The sequence below is a fragment of the Antechinus flavipes genome, chromosome 1, assembly GCF_016432865.1.
Source record: "Antechinus flavipes isolate AdamAnt ecotype Samford, QLD, Australia chromosome 1, AdamAnt_v2, whole genome shotgun sequence".
In the NCBI taxonomy this organism is placed as follows: domain Eukaryota; kingdom Metazoa; phylum Chordata; class Mammalia; order Dasyuromorphia; family Dasyuridae; genus Antechinus; species Antechinus flavipes.
The window spans coordinates 53,120,961-53,140,889 of record NC_067398.1 but is presented as its reverse complement, the minus strand read 5'-3'; the positions used below and the strand labels follow the sequence as shown (position 1 = coordinate 53,140,889).

At 38.2% G+C, this 19,929-nt stretch overlaps 1 protein-coding gene across 4 annotated transcripts; it reads right to left on the bottom strand.

Moving 5' to 3' along the window:
* Positions 1-1,721: 1,721 nt before the first annotated feature.
* On the bottom strand, positions 1,722-18,091 carry RBSN (rabenosyn, RAB effector). Of its 4 annotated transcripts, none has more exons than XM_051982899.1 (13): positions 17,876-18,091; positions 17,419-17,526; positions 16,435-16,744; positions 13,088-13,225; positions 11,770-11,870; positions 11,050-11,095; positions 10,790-10,951; positions 9,377-9,621; positions 8,245-8,315; positions 5,612-5,698; positions 4,818-4,920; positions 3,857-3,961; positions 1,722-3,476 (listed from the first exon to the last, which is right to left on the bottom strand). In XM_051982899.1, the coding sequence occupies exons 3-13, from the start codon at positions 16,580-16,582 to the stop codon at positions 2,346-2,348; spliced, it is 2,337 nt and encodes a 778-aa protein (XP_051838859.1). In that variant the 5' UTR covers positions 16,583-16,744; positions 17,419-17,526; positions 17,876-18,091; the 3' UTR covers positions 1,722-2,345. The 4 variants fall into 4 exon arrangements, with proteins under 4 accessions (XP_051838859.1, XP_051838864.1, XP_051838875.1 ...); XM_051982904.1 differs by having other exon boundaries at positions 17,958-18,091; XM_051982915.1 differs by lacking the exon at positions 17,419-17,526.
* Positions 18,092-19,929: the final 1,838 nt, after the last annotated feature.

Below are 19,929 nucleotides of genomic sequence, written 5' to 3'. Positions count from 1 at the left end.
AAGGGCTTAAAACTAGTTTCAAATCCACAACCCATCACCGGTCGACATTGTGCTGGCACAAGAAATGGATTAAGGGGCAGTTAGCAGTGGATAGCAAGGATCAGTCACAAAGAATTCTGATCCTCCAAATGCCCCTGTGTCCCTACCACATGAATATGGTTCCAGAAGAACTCAGCTTTGGAGTAATATTGTTCCTGTGAGGAAATGGATGTTTTATTTAGTACATTCAATAAACTCAGTCTAAAACATTCCCTATAAATATGTCTCTTAGTGTTCTTGGAAGTTTAGGGACTACTGATTCAAGAGGTAAATTTAGTCAATTACTTTTAATATAAACTGCCAACTAAAGCAGCCCTGTTATAGGAAAAAATAGTATAATTATAACAAAAAAAGAGGGATTTAATTGTTGAAGCTTCCATGAAGAAACTTCCTTCATCACAAGAAAATGACCATCTGAGATGGGTTAGCACGTCCTTCAAAGAATCCTGGCAATGCTGTCACCCTAAACATATGTAGTCAAAAACACTGGAAATCAGAAAGGTCCATTGAGAAGATTTACTGGACTTTGGCTCTGCCCACAATTTAAGTAATATACAATTGAAACTTGATTAACACAGTAGCAATTACACACGCCGTTGCTTTGTTCCCTAAACCACTTAATTATATTTATGTTGTTCATCCATCCCCAAAACTCCACCTATACACACACACACACACACACACACACACACACACACACACACACACACCCCTCTACCTCTTCATTAATTAAAATCATAAGGCAAAAAGTGCCTTCTCCTCCCAATTCTAACCTTTTTCACTGGCCAGTAGAGGCAGAATGTGCTGAACTTTACAGCAGTCTGAACAGTTTCAAGAGATTTTTTTAAAATTCCTACTAGAAATTCCATGATAGAAATAGTGATGAGCAACAATCATTCACTAATAACAGAGAAATGATTTTTGTCATCTTTTGCAGAGAATCAAAAGAACAGAAATTGGTTCAGGTCATAAAAACATAATGGGGTACATGATTTTTAGTCAGTAATACAAGGTTTACTGCCAGAAGTCTACTTAAATATGAATGTGGCAATAGGTCCAGTTCTTCATAGGACTACATTAAATTTAACCCTTAAAGTTACTTAGATTCTGTTCTTAAGAAGTGCAGTGACTACTAAGGGGTAAATTATTCTACTTTTTAGCATTGAAATTGTAACAATTCAAGTTATGCAGCTGTATTATAACAATCATATATTGTGCTTTAAAACATACAACTCTTGTAATACTAATAGCAGGGGTGAAAATGTCTCCTCTGATTCACTACCTTGAGGGAGGAATATATGGAACTAACCAATCTGTCCCAAAAGGTATCTGAACTTTTCCTCTGTTTTAAGAACATACTCCTTTTCCCATAAGTGCTAGAAGAGGCCTAAGTAATAAGGAGTGGTTTTTCCAAAGTTTCAAGGCAAGGATTTCCAAAAATACATATGTCATCATTTTATCTGCCACTATATGTAAAGTTTTAGGATTATATTTTCCCCGAGATGGTGCTTGTGGACCAAACAGCAGCATAGTCTCAATTGACTTGCTGACAATGGGATGTGCAAGCCACTTTAGGTTCAGAAATAAGGAGGACTAAGGCCTAGAGAGGAATTTTAACATTCCCTTGCTCAACCCTCATTCCTATCTCCTGCCCAAAAATATTTCCACTCAATATCCTAAAAAGAAAATTGCTGAAAGATCTAATGTCTGTTTCTAATATCGGGGTCCATGTTTCTATTAAACAACTACAAAGTTGGACGCAGGCCACAGTGCAAGGGAATTTTGCCTGCTCTTAAATAGCTGGGAGTTTTTGGTAAGCTACATGATGGAGCTTTAATATGACATATTCCCTTTGAGATCACAGACCTCTGCCTTAGCTCACCAAGTTTTACTCTTGGTTTGGTGGAAGGCCAGTTTTTAAGGCTGCCCCATAATACTGCATAATGATTAAAAGAGAAGTAATAAAACTGACCCGTGTGACATCAGCTAGTTCTACTCTGGCCCCCAGACCTGCATAGTATTTAGATAGCAATTCTGGGGGGACTATTTTCAATCCCTTCTTAAGGGGGAAAAAACAAGAACAGGAAAACAGCAATTGAATGCTTATTTACCTGTTCATGTACCCCTTTTTATTAAGTTAGTGGAAACACCTCAGTAAAAGTGCATAGCATAAATTACAGATTCCCTTTCATAACTCTGTCCACCTTATTTTATCCCCACTTGAAGTCTTCATCAGCCATTGCTCCCATTCTCAGACCATCTTGTGAGCACCTCCAGCACAGGTTGTATTCCTGTGCCTGCTCCCATCAGTTAGTTTTCTCCTTCTGCTTGACCAATGTGCGCTTCAGTTCTTTCAAGTTCTCCGTCAGCACTTCCACCTCATCTAAGCGGCCACACTGCTTAGCATCAAAAATATACGCTTTGATATTGTCAATCTGCTGGAGAAGCAGCTCTTCCTCTATGAGCTCTTCTCTCTCAGTCTCACTGTCATCTATGTCAAAGGGATTGGTGGAGACTGGCTCCTCAAATGGGTTTCCAGGATTGGGAGGGCTGGAATGCTTTTGATAAGGAAGATCATCCACTTCAAAGGGATTGAGAATGGGGCCATCTGCATCTCCAGGGGGTTCATCTTCCTCATCTTCAAAAGGATTATATTCTTTTTTAACACTGGGGACGGCTGAATGAGGTGAAGAACTTCCATGAGCAACATCTTCAGCAAATGGATTAGTGAAGTCTTCATTTCCAGGACTAGAGATTTCTTCCTCTTCAAAGGGGTTCAAGGAAGCTACCTCATTTTGATAAACCCCAGTATTCTGCTTCACTATCTCTTGACTAAGCACAGGAAAAACAGATTTCTCTTTATTTGGTTCCTGGATTGAGTTGAGAGAAGGGCTCTTAAGAGCCATATTACTTCGGACCAAAGAGGGACCCAAGTCCAAAACATGTGCTATCTGGTTCTGAGGTTCCATCCCAGGTTCCTGCTGAAAGAGCTTGTCTTTGAAGTCTAAAGAATGAGTCCGTGAGTGATGAGAGAGTACCTGGGACTGCTCCCTCTCCCATTCTTTTTCCCGAAGAACCTGCAGCTGCTCCCTTTGCAGATCTTCCTCTTCTGCCTGCTTTCGAGATAGTTCAATGGCTTTCTCTGTCTGCTGCTGGTCATACTCATCCTGGAGCTGCCGCAGGTTCTCCTGAAGCATGCGTACTTCATCAATCCGGTTAGCTGCCTTGGCCTGCTTAATGAAAGACGTGATGTTGTGGATCTGCTGCAGGAGGGGGTCTGACTCCTCACTGTGGCCTGGCCCACTGGACATAGGGAGCCAGCCCTCTGCTTTCCTCACAGCACCTTTATGGACAAAAGTCTCTTCTCCATTCACTGCACCTCGGGAAACCAATTCTTTCTGTCTCTCTTCTGATCTTCGCTGTAGTTCTAGAGCAGCCTAAAAAGTCCAAATGCAGGAAAGAAACAGTAAGATTATCACATGAGACTACATCTCTGAAGTTCCTGCCAGTTCCACAGTCTAAGAAGTTTTATACAAGTGAATCCCAATAATGTCTCTAAAAGAAGTTCAAAATTTGGAGGAGGAAGACAATTACTACATTTATTCTTATGTATTTCTAGGGACTGGGAAGCAACAGTAGAAAACAGGAATAGGTAATGACACAAAAACAATCCACTAACAGAACATGAAAACAAAGAGAAAGCTCATCTGCCCCCGTCCCCTGAGTTTATGAGCAGGAACACTAAACTGAGCACTATAACCAATCATTCCCAAAGAGTCGAGCACAAACTTGACTAAGCCCCAATAACTGGCTTCACCTGTCTTTCCATGATCAGTTTCCTTTCGATTTCCTGCTTCCTTTTCTTTTTCAATTCTTCATACTGTTCTTTGGTTGGCAGTGACATCAAACCAAGTAACTTTTCCTGCAAAGAATCACAGATTCCTTTGAAATAAAATTGTTTGGCTGAACATAAATACTTAATTGTAAAAGACCTTAGATTCTGAACATAAGCGTAGCCTCCCTTAGACCATACGGGAATTCAAAGACATTAATGATATCAATAGTTGGAAAAAACCACAACAAAAATCTCAAATCTTCACTTTTAAATAGAGGAATCTTTTCTTTAAAAAAAAAAAAAAACATACAAACCATGCATGTTACTTCTCTTTCAAAAAGGTTTTTGAAATAAATTATTAAAATTCAACACTTCCACTTAGAAATTAAGAATTTTTGTCATTTTGAGATGAGATCAATTATGACAGGCTGAATTCTTTTCAGTAATGCAATGATCCAAGATAATTCAGAAAGATTCATGATTGAAAATATTGTCCATATCCAGATAAAAAACTATGAAATCTGGATGCAGATCTAAGCATTCTATTTTCTTTTTTTTTTGTTGTTGTTGTTATTTTTTGCTTTCCTCTGGTTCCCGTTTGTTCTGATTCTTTTACAACATGACTAATGTGGATTTATGTTTGACATGATTGTACATGTATAACCTATATCAGATTGCTTGCCATCTTGAAGAGACATGAAGAGAGTGAGGGAGGGAGAAAAAATTTGGAACTCAAAATCTTATAAAAGTGAAAAGCATCTTTACTTGTAATTGAAAAAATTAAATATTATTAGGGTGGGGGGGCATTTTTTTTTTTTTTTGGTCAGTGAACTCCCCAGAAAATGGTCAAAGTATTTCTGTCTCAGAAGGAGCAGCCACAGTGATGAAGAAACATTTAGGAATAAAATGCCTAAACTTAGCTTTGCTAAGAGTAGGGCTTTACCTGTACAAAAAGCGTAGCTGAATATCTTATCATTCTCTGGAGTTGCAAAGCTCTGGGATGTGGCTGAGGCTCCTGGTTCAAGCCTAGTGTTAAAATCTTCTTACTGAATTAAAATAAACACATCAATGTAATGTCCTTCATCATCAATGAAAACACAATGGCAGAGTTTATTTTGCAAAGAGTGACTGAGGATGTGAAGGAAAAAACCCATAATGACATCAAACATTCCACATTTGGAAAACACTGCAGGACATACAGACACTCAACACAGACATTCAAAACACACACACACACACACACACACACACACACACACAGTTGTTACAGTCCCAGTTATCCCAAAGCTCTTTGCTTCTTGACAGCAAAACCCCAAAATGTGTGAGGGACTCATCCATAAGCCAATAACCACTCTTAAAAAAAGCATCTAACTGGGGGAAGTTAGATGATAGAGTGGACAGAGCACTGGTCTTGGAGTTAGAAGGACCTGAGTTCAAATCTGGCCTTGACACTTGATAGTTACTACCTGTGTAACCCTACGCAAGTCATTTAACCTCAATTGCCTCACCAAAAAAAACCCAACCAAATAACAACAAGAAAAAATATCTAATTGGAAGCATAAAAGTTATTATCTTTACTTTTAACTATGCATATTTCCAGCACAAACACCAGAAAAATATTTCCTTTCAATGGCTTCATAACATTTAAATAAATGCAGGACACTATCCAAGCAAACCAGGTACTAAATCATGACTCAAGTGCCTCATTTTCAACACCTCTCTCCAAATGTACTTTACCTTAAAGCATCTATTAATTCATACACTTTCTGCACTTCTACTCGGAGGTCATTAGCATGTTCCAGACTGTAGGTTGTCTCCCCAGCACTGAGAATAAAGCATATATTCATCTGCATTAGATCACATTTTGTCAAAAAAAATTTTTTTTTTAAATCAAAAGTTACATCACAAAATGAATGACAGCAAAGATATTTTCTAGGTAAAAGTGGCATTTCAAGACCTTTTATATAAGGTAGTATTTCTTTGCTAAAAAGAAGATAATGACTATTGAGAAGATGACTCTTTTAGAAGTGAGCTTTCAGTTTACAGCCCTAGTACAGTATATTTAAAATTAGGCTTTAAAAGAATATCCATCAAAACAAAATTCAAATGATCTGATTTGAACTCAAAGGATCTCATCTAAACATCCATTTTACAAATGAAAAAACGGAGTCCCAGAGAAATTAAATAAGTTTCCAGAGGGTTTATTCAGTTACATAAGGAAATGCTAAAGAGAGATCCCAGGTTTCCCAAATGCCTCATAATCCAGTGCTCTTCTCAATACACAATGCCTCTCTGAGTTGGGTTGAAACTATACCATGTCCTATACGATGCATGGGGAGATGCTCTAAACATGTCAGCTTAAACAAATAAAATGTGAAAGGAATTGGAATTTCCCCTCTTAGAGGCCACAGCAGGGCAGTGCAAATTCTCTTATCAAAAAAAAACCAAATGTAGTCACAAAGAGTTGGACATGAAACAACTGGCCAACAACAAAATACTTCAGAGTTGTTGTGAAAATAGTACTTTTTTAAGACTTAAAAGGTTACAAAAATGTCAATTAATTATCAGAGACAGAAAGGTTGTAGAAGCTGACTTGATCTAACCTCTTGTCCAATAAAAAGTCACTCCTCTGCAACCTCCTTAAAGGGTAGTTATTCAACCTCGCTTGGATACTTCTGGTGGGGGACGCCTAGTACATATAAAAGTAACTCATTCTGGAGCTAATCAGCTCTCATTTTTAAGATGGAAGATCTACCTTCTTTTAATTTTTACTACTAATTCTAGTTCTCAAAAAACAAATCAACTCTTTTCCACATGACAGCCTTTCAGACAACTAAAGAAAATGATCCTGTCTCCCTAAATCTGTTTTTTTCTAGGCTAAACCTATCCAGTTCTTTCAAATGTTCCTCATTTGATAAGCTGCCTCCTCTAAACAAAATCAGTTTGCTAATACCCAGTTGCACAAAAAGAAATACATTTCAAAGATCTCTCAGCTGATACAATCTTGAAAATGGCTACTCAAGCCACCGCTGAGTTATGCTGAGCAAACTGAAAAGGGCTTTGGCTTTCTTTCATTTTATTGCCTACTAGGCAAAGCTGACTTTTTTTTTTAAGCTGTGAGTTTTAGACCTAAAAATAATTCTTTTCAATGACCAATAACCTCATGATGTGATAGAAAAGAATGAACTGGGAGTGAGGAGAGCTGCTCAGCCATGTCTGAGCTTTAGCTTCTTCCTCTTTAAAAGAAAGGCTCAGAATAGACATCCTTTGACATTCTCTGAGTCTTTTATATTTGCAAAATGGTCTCTGATAATTTGTGACCAATGAACTGAAAGTCTTTTTTCAGCTCTCCAAAGATATTTGTTCCTTGAAAGTCAATCTAAAAAGATCATAAAATCTCATCCACCTCTATTCTGCATTTTCAGAACAGGTGTCAAGGGACTTGTATGGGGAAGAATGAAGAACTGTGACAAGAAAGAAGCAAAATTAGGATGGAACAAGAGAAAACTGGAGCCAGATGTGAAAAGCCTCAGGGTTTGAGATGCTCCATAGGATGAAAAGAAAAGGGGTGGAAGAGGTGGTACAAAACAAAGGCAGAAGAGTATTTCCAACTTCCCACTTCCTATTTCTTCTCTCTCTGTCCCCTTTCCTTTCCTTCTTTTACCAATCACACCAACAAACAAAAGCAAGAGGAAAGGAAAGACACGTGGATAACGAGGAAATAGGGTGTGTCAGGATGTGCCTCCTCTCCCATCATTCCGGACCACCAAGGACCCTGCTCCTCAATATTCAAAGACACTTTGGTGAGATGAAAAGTAGGGAACAAAGATCGGATGAGGCAGGGATGGGAGGTCTCCAGGCCATAAAGCCTATAGCAGCAGAGGAGGAAAAAGGGAGAGAGTTCCTACAGTGGTTTAATCTGCAAAACTGGGTACAGATGACTGACTATACTTAACTTGCCTGAATTTCTTCACATGAGACATGACATGTATTTGTTTACATGGCTATAGAAGGTCATGAAGAAAAGTCAGGTGTACACTTCAAGTCAAAGTTAAATTTAAGTAAACACAAGCTCTTGATCTGTTTCATATTTGTGGGCAAATCACTTTTAAAGACCACAATCTTTCCATTTCCACAATAAAGTAATGTGGAGTACATGATCTTTAAGCATCTCATAGCTTTAACATTCATAAGCCTTTCTATGATATTCCCACACACACACATATTAATTGTACTTAATATTTTTATTATTATCCTTATTAGCTGATCTTTAAAAGTTTTTATTTTTCAGGTACAAAACTTTATCTGGTAGAGAAAACCCAAAATACATCACCTTACCAACATGAAAAATAGAGAGCAAAGTGGCTTACTTCAGTGATGCTGCCATTTTAATATACTCGGGAGCTTTCTGGTCAACTTTCTCCATACAAATTCGTAGTTTCTGAAAGAGGAAATATGATGGGGAAATGGGATTTTTTCCATTCCAAGAAAGATTTACTTACAGATCTAGATCAAGAGTCTAAGACATGTCAATTTACCATTTCTTTATCAAATGATTCAACAAGGGAAGAAAAAAATAAGGGAAGAGAATTTCTGTCCCTGAATAAAGCAGAGATGAGTCAAGTGATAAACCAGTTTGTTCAGCATCATGGAAAAGCTGATTCCTTCACTTTTCCTTGACATTAACTGTTCCCAATGCTCTTGCCCATTCTGAAGCAAGAAGATTTCAAAAAACATTTTATGGAATCCCTGTATACCCCTTCTCCCCCACGCCCCACAGAAATAAAGATCTGAGTAATTATGTACAAAGAGAGAGAGAGAGAGAGAGAGAGAGAAAGAAGTGGGTTAAAAAGTAACAAAAGTAATGAAGTCCTTGACCAGAGACAGCAACTGCCAATTTTCCTTCTCTACCAAAAAAAAAAAAAAAAAAAAAAGGAAATCACAGCATTTTTACCCACAAGGATTTCAAAATCAGCAAAAACACAAATCCCAGAACATGAAGTACAACTATTGGCAGATGGGCTTCAGCTCTCCCTGCACAAATAGGGAAGATAAAACCACATGCTTCTCTGCTACTGGAATCATTAATAACGTCAGAAAATGAGATATGTGGGCAGCATTAAACATGGCAATGGCAACATCTCAATCAGTCCTCCATTATCAGGGACAATTCACCAGGGCCAAGGGTCCTGCCTCTGGCCTTCACCCATCTTATATGCATTTCAGCCATCCTGCCACCATTTCTCACTGTTACCAAGCCATTCGCTTTCCTAGTCACAAGTTGGCAATAGTGAGTGAGGAAACCCAGGATGTTGCCACATACCCCAACACCTAGCTAGAATTAGGGCCCCAACTCTGTACAGGAGATCTGGAATAACTTAAGGAAAGGAACCTGCTGCTTAAAGAAGTTAAATTTAAGTAAACATTGTGCTTTAGGAGTACTTTTCACATATACCAATATCCACTTGGTACACAGCCCCAAGAAAGTGAACAATGTTCTACCTCATAGAGTTTCACAATGTCAGGAGTATGCTCCTTCTCATCAATCTGCTGTTCTCTCTTAAGCAAGGCCTCTTTACAATGTCCACAGCAGCGGATACGCTCATCATCTTTCTCGTCCAACACAGAGCTAACACTGCTCACACTACTGATGCTGCCCCTTCGCGAACCATGGACGCTATTAGGTGACTGGTTGGGACTGCTGTGGGAAGTCAAGGAGGCCTCTTTGCTGGCACTGGTGAGTTTGCCTAGAAACACACAAATCATAAGTAATTCAGTAATGACCCTAAATCAAATTTCCCTTCTCCCATCTCATTAAGGTTCAGACTTGTATCTTCAGATTTGGGAACTGAAATTTTTCCAAGTAGTTCAATTATAATACAGCAAATACATTATTCAAATCCAGCCTCCCCAATTTTTTTTTTTTTTTTTTTTTTTGTGTGTGTGAGAAACTTCATGGGGGTTACAGGCTAGAACTGGGCTTGGCTCCCTCCTGCCTACTAAACCGCCTCAGCTTTGCATTCCAGATCCTCTCTAATCCTGTCTCAATCCACTTTTCAGCTTTCTCTTCTTCTATTCTATACACCAATCAAAATGAACTTTTCAGGACACACTGAACATTCCTTACACTCTCCCACCTCCTCGTCTTTGCTCATCCTGTTTTTTCTCTCATGGAATCCCTTCTCATCTCAGGAACTGTCTCAAATATCACCTTCCTCAAGGTTTCTTTAGTCACCAGCCTTCTTTTACTCAGTTTAAAATAAACTGAACTCAACTGAACCTCAAGACTATATCATCCCCCTAGTACAGTCATTTCTGTCTTCTCTACCCTAACTTCCTAGGAGGCAGGAAGCATTCCTCATTCATTTTTCCTAAGCACAGTGACTTGCAACATGATTACAGCAAGTCCTCAATCAATATACTCACTGAACAAATAAATGGGAAGCAGTTTGCCTCTACAGTCAGGAAAGTCCAACAAGCACTATGTCTCAGAGAGAAGAGTCTAAGTTGATGGTAGAACACTGACAGGATAAAACCAAAATGGCTTATCCTCTCATGCAATTCTCAAGGGCTCCTCTCTCTCTATTAACAAAGGGCCAGGTACACTCTTGCCAATTATACACAAAGGAAATACAAAGGATCAGCAGTGTCTGATCAAATAGTGTGTCATTATACCCTAATTCTTACGAAAACTGTTCTATTTTTGTTTGGTTAGTATATATTTCTGATGCTAATGGCAATTACCAGTATCAAAATACAAAATCAAGTTCTTAAATCTGTTTCACTAATATCAAGGCTCTAAACATGAGGTGTTCTCAGTAAGGTAGAGCCAGGAAGCTTAGTCCTTCGCTCTCTTTACCAACATCTTAGTTGCAACACAGCACAACAAAAAACACTTCATCCCATGTTACATACTTGCCAAGGGAAGGCTGATCAGTTCCATACACTTCTTGCACATAATTGATCCACAAAGGCGGCAATGGTGACGGCGGTTACGAATGCTGAACTTATTTCCACAGTCAGGGCAGAAAGGAACATCCTGATCATTGACCCATGGTACAACCGACTTTTCTATTGCTTTTATGAAAAACCAAAAACACAGATGACATCCTTGAAACTGATTTGGTCAGTCAAATACATATGATAAATGACTTGGGAAAACATTCTGAACCCACCTCTTACTTTAGCAGACTCAGTATTTGTTCTGTCAAAGGCTGTAAGCTATCAGAGAAAATGATTCCAAATAAAAGAAGTCAAGTAATGGGCATACTTTTGTGATTATGATTATAATTAAGCCAATTACATAAACATTAGAATAATTCAACTGTCCTCAGAACTCTATCTGTAATCCAAAACCAACTAATCAAAAATTTATTCTCTGTTCAACAAATTCACGTGAGCTCTGCAGTCAATTCTATGTCATTTAAATTGTTTCAGATCTGTCCCAAGTTCATGTCCCCTTGTTTCCAAATCAGTACTTCTAGCATTCTTTCAACCAGACCATGAAAATATTGCTACACACATCAAATTCTTAGCAAAATCAGCCTATTTTGTACCATGTGACTCTATGCAAATCATTTTACTTCTATCTCTTGGCCTCAGTTTCCTCATCTGTAAAATGGGCAGAATAGCACCTATTTTCACAGAATTATTGTGAGGCTCCAATGAATAATTATATATAAAACCTTCTGAAACATTAAAGCACTGTACTAATGTTAGCTATTATTACTATTATTGCTAAACTCCAGGGTTTATTAAAATCATGAATTTGAAATGAAATATTTATAAATATTAGTCACAAAAATTATACATTTGCATATTATTCATTTTTTCCATGCCTTTAATTACCAAATCTACATATATACTTGCCCAAAAATTCAGAGGAAAAATTTTACCTTTTCCAACCTGATTATTAACTTATTGACTTCAACAACATAGTGGTCAATCCTGGCAGCTCGATGTTTTTTGAAGTCAGAAAGATGACTTCTCACAGCACCTAAGAAATGAGAGGGAAAAGAAATAATATGTAATTCTTCTCATTAATCTGCAGAGCTCTGTATCAATTGTGTAAAAAGAAACTACTTATTTATTTATACTGTATTTATTCCCTATCTCAATTCCAATGAATTTTTTTAAATGGATGAAAAATCTAGATTTTTAGACATATTTAAATTGGAAACAGAACATCCACTCTGAACTGACTAGCTCCAGTGACACATGTTAATCTTACATCCAAAAAAGGTCTCTCAATAGTTCTAGCCCTCACTGCCTATCCAATGTCACCTATTATTCCATTCCTAACACCAACTCTGCTACCAAATCACTCCTAGTTCTGAATTCTTGTTCATGTTCTTCCCCCAGCCTAAAATTCCTCAATGATTACTTGAAACATATCTCCATAATATCTTCCTTGATTAAGTTATATGGAAAACTCTTTTCCAAGAGTTCTTCCTCCTTCCTGGCACCATTTAGCCCTTTATCATGTGCTGAATTGGATGATTAGTGATTAAATGCCTAAATCCATAAGCAGTAGCATACACAGCGTGCCAGACTTAGAATCTAGAAGTCCTGGGTTCATATTTCACCACCAGCGTCTCTGAGCTGCCGAAGTTTCTTTATCTGTGACATGGAGACATCTCACAGGGTTGTTATAAGTCAAATGAGAATTATGCAAAAGACCTTAAAAACCTTGAAGTTATAAAAATGCCAGCATTATTATCTTCACTCTTCCAACTATACCATAAGTACATTTAGGTTAGAGCCCAAAATATGCCTGATTTTCCACAATTGTTTACTAACAGTCATGAGCCATGGCACCAAATATTCAGTAAAATTTCATATGACTACAACTGGCATTTGGGTTTCTAGTGTACTGTTTTAGGTTTTCAAATATGATTTATCTCAGGATAGATTTTGGCAGGCTCTCTATCTTCCCATTCCCTCCCCCCTACCTTGAGTAAAATTTCTATGCTTGTTTGCATACAAATTTACAATTTTACAATTCAGAATAATACCTCCCATGGTAGATTGTACAATGTAAGTAGGAAACATACCAATAATAACCAACATTAATTATTACAGACTATATCAGACTGTGGCTACTTAAGCTCCATGAAGTGTAATTCATTTCAAAAGGAATCAGTAGCTATACTATAATTAACCATCTCAGCAAAAATCAACACAGGTTGCTACTGGAACAGAACCTTTTCTTACCGAGTTCCTGTGGTTCCCACATGTATGGATCTACCCCTCCATAGCTAAAAGATTCATATCCTTGTGTTCCAGACTCTGACCGATCATCTTCTCTTTTCAACAACTTATTTTTTGCTTTCTTAGCCCTCTGGACCAGACCTTGGAGAAAAAAAATGAACCAAACAACACAAATGAATTGCTAAAGCCCTCGTAATGAGACTCAATTGTTTGATTGACAACCTCTGAAAAAAGACTTTTTTTTTTTCTGCTGAGACTTGCCCAGAGTCACACAGCTAGGAAGTGTTAAGTGTCTGAGACCAGGTTTGAACTTAGCTCCTCCTGACTTCAGGGCTGGTGCACTATCCTCTGCGCTAACTAGGTTCCCCAAAAAGACATTTTAAAATCATTACACCTGATGAAAAATCATTAAATATTCCAAAAGGATCAGAAAAGAGACAAACAGAACAAATAGCATATTATTACATAAAGACAAGTAATGTGCCAGCATTTTCTCTAAAGCAATCTATTTAATAAAAAAGCATATTATTTGGAAATTTTAAAAAATTAAAAATTAAAAAAAATTGCTTAACTACATTAAGAATTTTTCTGGCCAAAATTCAATTCTAAAATATAGTAATAAATATAATAACTGAGTACTAAATAAACTGAGCACTTGATAAATATCAAAAATAGTTAATTTCTGGTGCTAAGAGGTGAAATCTTTACTAATATAGTAAAGTACTTTGTACCTTTAGAGTTTTTGCTTTGATCTATTCCAAAAATACAAAGCCTTTCTATACATACTAAACATAAGGCCAAACACTTGCCTTCAAAAACTTTGCATTTTATTAATCTTGTGTATGTTTTTTCTAAGATTTGTTTTCTCCATATAAGGAAATAGATGTAAGCTAGAACTCTGAATAAGATATAAAAACAAAATTGTTTATTTTTTCCTCCATGAATCCTCTTCCCCTGATCTCCCCAGAAGTAATCTGTCCCTTCTCTGGAATATAGAAATTTTGATATCCCTATAGCAATTTCATAATCTATCTTGTATTTTATTTATATACATATCTTATCTGTTCAACCCAACTATAAGCTTCTTGAAGGCAGATACCAGTTTCATTCAACTTTATATTCTTCATAATACCCAACTAGCACAATATTCTATACATCTATATTTATATGTATATATATATATATATCTTGTGAATAATCAACATGCCAACACCATTTTAGTTGAAATGTTGTTCAAAAGCTCAAATAAAAAATTCTACTTCCATTACTTTGTTTAAAAACAACTTCCTCTTGTTAATTATAATTGATATCTATTTCAATGTTAATTTTAAAATAAAGTGATAGGATTAATATAGTCATCCTAGTAATATAAAAATGTTTTAGGAGTTGTAAATAGCAACAAATCAAGCAATCATACTAATTATCAGCGATTAAAGTATTTTTTCAAGTAAGTAGAAAAATTAAGGCCTACTGAAAACTAAATAAAGTTGTTTTTAAAGTATTATGGCCATGCTTATTAATAAGGGGGATAGGATATAGCTTGAAAAGAACAAAAAGGTGCAAGGCAGACAACTGGAAATATTAATGCACTTTGCAAATGAGGCTAGATAGCACCATATTAGAGATATTATACCCTTTACCTTCTATTGGGTATCATTGATGTAATTCCTGGCAAACTTCCCAAAACAGGTGTGGCCCTTCATCAGGAAGCTAATTAGAAATGATTCTACCATCCTTATTTTTAAATAATCTTTTCTGAAATAACTGAGAGATCAATTTCAACTCTCAATTACACCTTCCCCTATTTAAGCAAAATTATCACTCTAATAATAACTAAGTCTAAAATAAATCAAGACCCAAAGACCCATACAAAAAAGTTTTCTTAATTAACAACTGACATTAATTAGCCAATTTTCCCATGAACTCCAGGTGTATCGGATTCAAAATTAACTCTTTTCAGTTCAATACCTGTGATGCTTCCACCTCCTTAAACTAGCACTGTGAAGTCTGATTATGAGGAGAAAATATGGTATATACTTTGACAAGCCCTTCATTAATTTTTGGTTTCCTAATTTTAATGTTATTGTTAGCTTCTAAATTTGTCAACTTAGGTCACTACAAAGGTCATCCTTTCCATTTGACAAAAGACTTCCTGGGACCTTTAAGGAACTTTATAAATTAACCTTTTAACTACATAAAAATTAAAATCCCCAAATGGGAAAATAGAGGTAATTTTAAGGATTTTCAGGGTTTCTTTAAAAGGAACAATGTCTAATTTCATCTATTTTAAATGACTCTCCTAAACATTATTGTAGATGTAAACATATTTTATGAAACCATCCAAGCATTTTTTTTTTGTCTGCCCATCTTCTTTTCCCCCATCCCACAAAAAAAAATTGGGGGGATTTCTGAGTAAATTTGATTTTTAAAAAGGCACTAGGAGATAGGTGATATTAGAGGATAAATCTTATTGATAGTCTAATCTATAACCCTAAGCCCACTTCATACCATCACTGATGGGTGAATTAACATTATAGAATTACCTGCTATGTTAAGTATAAAAAACTAGTAATAAACATACATCACTATATACTAATTCTTTATAGAGGATAGAGATGCGTATTGTAAACTAGCACTGAGGACCCTAAATCAAAATTGCCACATTAAAGATGCTATTAATCACATATTTTCGAAGTTTCTGGACATTTTGACAACTTGGTGGGAGTTGTCTTGGGGGGGGACATATTTAGGGGATTTGGAAGAGGTCAGTGAATTCACTGGTATAGGGAGCTCCTAGTCAGAAACCTCTTCCAATGCAGCTTGGCATCTTCTCTGCCAATTTACAGACTTAAGAGTAACCTAGAACACTGAGAAATTAACTGACTTGCTCCCCTACTTCCTCCAACCAGAGATGAAACTTCCAACCCAGATCTCCTGATTTCAAGAGAATTTTCTATCCCCTATGCCATGCTACTTCTCCAACTAAGGTATATAGTTGCTTTTTCTCCATTGCCATCACCACTTTATCTTCCGTCCCCTCACCCACCATCATTCTAGGAATATCTTGTAAAAATAACATTTAAAATTATCATCTCATTTCCTCTTGTGTGCAAAATGCCAGTGACGAGAATAGGTTTGCTGGCTCATTAGCAAAGTGGAAAAATGTTAAATGGAAGAGGAATTCAAGTCTCTTAGCAATTCTTACAGTCTCACTATAAAACTAAAATGGTAATGACAGCTGATGACTATTAAACTACTCTGTGGAAAACAAAGTCTGTGACCTGAAAAAGCAAAGCATTATGTCTCTTACTGTCCAAGAGTCCAACGACAACAGTGTTTACATGTCTTACTTTTTATCTGTCCTTTGACATCCCTGTCCTCACTGGAGTGTTCTTCTTCATAATGTGACTGAAGCTGATAAAAAGACTGTAGATCCTTTAAGCACAGAGGGCAAAGAAAGCCCTCCCTCACTTCCCCAGGATCATCAAGAGATGCCATGACGGTCGTATCACTTCAAGATACCAATCAGCTGCATGACAAGAAGCAAGCACAGAATCTTAGCGGTCCAAGTTGTCTGGTGACATCAGCTTAAAAAAGCAGATGGCGGGGAAGAGCATTATTTCCTAGATGAGCAGTTTCTTGTCCGCACTAAAAAGAATCCTGGAAAATAAATGGGAAAGAAGCTAGATCAGGCAGATTCACTCAACTCCAGCATTTTCTTTATACCTCTTTAATAATTTAGCAAGAGCATTTGATATTTGCTGAATTAGAATTTAGAACAAAAGTAACTTCTGAAAGTTCTACAAAAGCACAGATTCTCTAAAGAGCCAAAAAAACCCAATAAAACACATGGCCCATGATTCTAAAAATCTTTGGCCTCTTTGTACCTTTAAAAACTGAGGGGGTTTTGTTTTTGTGGGTCATACATATGGATATTTGCTGTGTTTAGAAATTCAAAAGTCTAAGTACTATTTATGAAAGTAGTTTTGACCTCAAATCCCCCCCCCCAAAAAAAGCTTTTGGGACCTCAGAACACAGTGGACTACATCCACTCAAAAAGCTAGAGAAATGGAAACTTAAAAAAAAAAAAAGATAAATCCAAGATTAAATCTGCATCGCTCAGTCCAACGGCCCAGTGCAGACCTTCCTGATCATTTGCATGTTCCATATGAAAATGCTGTAATTTCAGAGCTCAAAGGCCACCAGCCCCGGTCATTCTCTGGTCATTTCCTCTACAGCTTCGTAGGAAGAGGTCAGTGAAGGGAGGCCGCCCATTCCCCTGGGAAACCCTGCTAGATGGGAGCCAATTTCCCCTATATTGGGCCCAAATCTACCTCTGGCGGACTGAGGAACACGCGTGGACCGCGGCGAACTTAATATAAATAAAGCGTCGCACCAAAGCCTGGACACTTCTCTCCGATCCTGATGTCACAAGTCCAGGGCTGAATGGGAAGGAAACACGGGACTTCCACTTAAAGGGCCGCAGGAAGGGCCCCCAGGCCGCGCGACATCGCGGCCCCTCTCTCCATTTTCCTCCCCGCGATGGGGCACGCGTGCCAGGGCCGGACGGACCTCCCCACTTCCCCAGGGGGCAAGCAGGTGCCGCGCACACAGGAGGCGCGTAATCAGTGGTGACGGGAGGATGCCCCCTTCCCCACACCCACAATTTCCTCTCACAACCTACAGACACGACCTCCCACGCACGCAAACACATCCCCAAACACACCTGTCCCACAAGCCCCCGCCCGCCCCCGGCGCCGCCACGCCCCCTCCCCCTTTCTCCAGTCTCACCTCCCGCCCCCCGCAGCCCTCCTCCCTCCCCGGGAGGTACCCACGGAGCTAGGGGGGAGGGAGGGAGGGGCGCACTCAGTACCACTGTGGGCCGGCGGGGGTCCCCGGCTAGTGCCGGTGCCGCTGACGCGGCCGGGCGGCGCGCCCCTCCTCCGCCTCTCTCCCTGTCACTGGGCCCGGGCGGCCATCACGCATCCATTCCTTCGGCCCTCGGCAAGAAAGCCTGCGCGGCAAGCAGGACAGGCACGCACGCAAAGATCGAGTACCGAGTTATCGAGTCACCAGAGGTGGCGAGAAAGCTGATGGGAGGGAGCGGAGCGAGTCCGTGCGAGGTGCGCGTCTGCGCAGGCGCCACGTGAAAAAAAAAAAAAAGGGAGATGGGGAAGAAGGAGAGGAGGGAGGGGAACAGGAAAAACCGAGTTCTGGAGATAAAACGATTGGGTTGACTGTCGTGACTCCCGAGCTAAAGGGAGCTCCAAAGCCAACCCGTCCAACCCATTGTACAGATGGGGAAACATTCAACACACACATGCAAAAAATACATAATTCCATGGTTATGGAGTTCTATGATTACATATAGGTGGGGGGTTATATGGCTAGTTATATTGTTCAGATCTATATAGTCCTGTCATTGTATGTAGGTGTCCGGTTATATATGTAGTTATAGACAGTCAAAGTGTTGTGGTTATGTATAGTCATGTAGTTTATATTAGTTCTATACTTTTTATATGGTTACATAGTTATAATTCTATATAGTTACACATAGTTATACAGTTATATAGTTAATTACAGTTGCATATGGTTACATAGTTATAGTCACACAGTTATGTACAGTTAGTTATAGATATGTAATTATAATTCTATAGTTACAGTTGTATATGTACACCTTCATTTAGGGGACACTGATCAGTTTTATTTCTGGCTTAGAGTCTCATAAATTCAGCTCCATCTCTTCCCCTCTTTGGAAGGTCTTTCTGGGCACTCTAAGCTCCCCATTTTATGATCTTGGAAATCTGTGACTCCTAGTGAGTAGCCCATGACTATGACTGACCAGGAGCTGTTTGCCCCTTACTGAAGAGGGATCATCGGGCAGGCCTTTTTTCCTGTTACTCAGATCTAGAAATATCAGCTTATACTAAAGAGCACCCAGCTGACCCAGCTCATGGGTCCATTTCAGTGCACCTTTCCATCTTTACCTTTTCCATCTAACTTGGGCTAGATAAATATCAATGGCTTCAATTCACATTTCACACACTCCCATCTTTATACAAAGAACGTCCTTAAAGAAAACAGCTTCTTTTCACAGTAGATAGAGCACTGAACCTGAAATCAAGAAGATCTGAGTACAAATGACACCTTTGTTGCTTACTAACCTGGGTAAGTTGCTCTGTTTTCCCATCTGTAAAACTGCAATAATCACAACTACCTCGCAGGGTGGCTGTGAAGATCAAAATAGATAATATCTGTAAAGTACGTTGCAACCTTAAAGAACTATTTAAATACTAGTGATTATTATTATTATTATTATTATTGCAATACCCCACATGTTTCATGCATATATTCATGACTATATGTAATTCCTGCATATTGTAAGAGAAGAACAAGTTATTCATAGTAACTTAGTGTAAGGCTAGCATAGGATGGAATTTTCGTTCCATTATTTTTTGCCTCTATAACCTTGAACAAAGCCGCAGCCTTTTTCTAAATCTCAAATTCTTCCTCTTTAAAATGTGTAAACTGAACCAGTTGGGAAGAAATATGATAAAATGGACAATGCAGTAGATTTAGAGTCAAGAAGACCAGAATTCAAATTCTGTCATAAACACTAATTGTATGATGCAGGGTATGCCTCTTAACCTCTTTGTGTCTCAATTTCTTCATCTGTAAAATGAAGGAGTTGAAATTTATGGCCTCTAATGACCCTTATAAATCTAAAGCACAATCTATGGCTTCTATGACTGTCCTGTGATGTTTAAAAGTTCTTTCTGTTTCTGAACGCTATGATCTGTGGAATCAGGACTTCTGGAAAATATATCTCCCTCATTCACTGCATC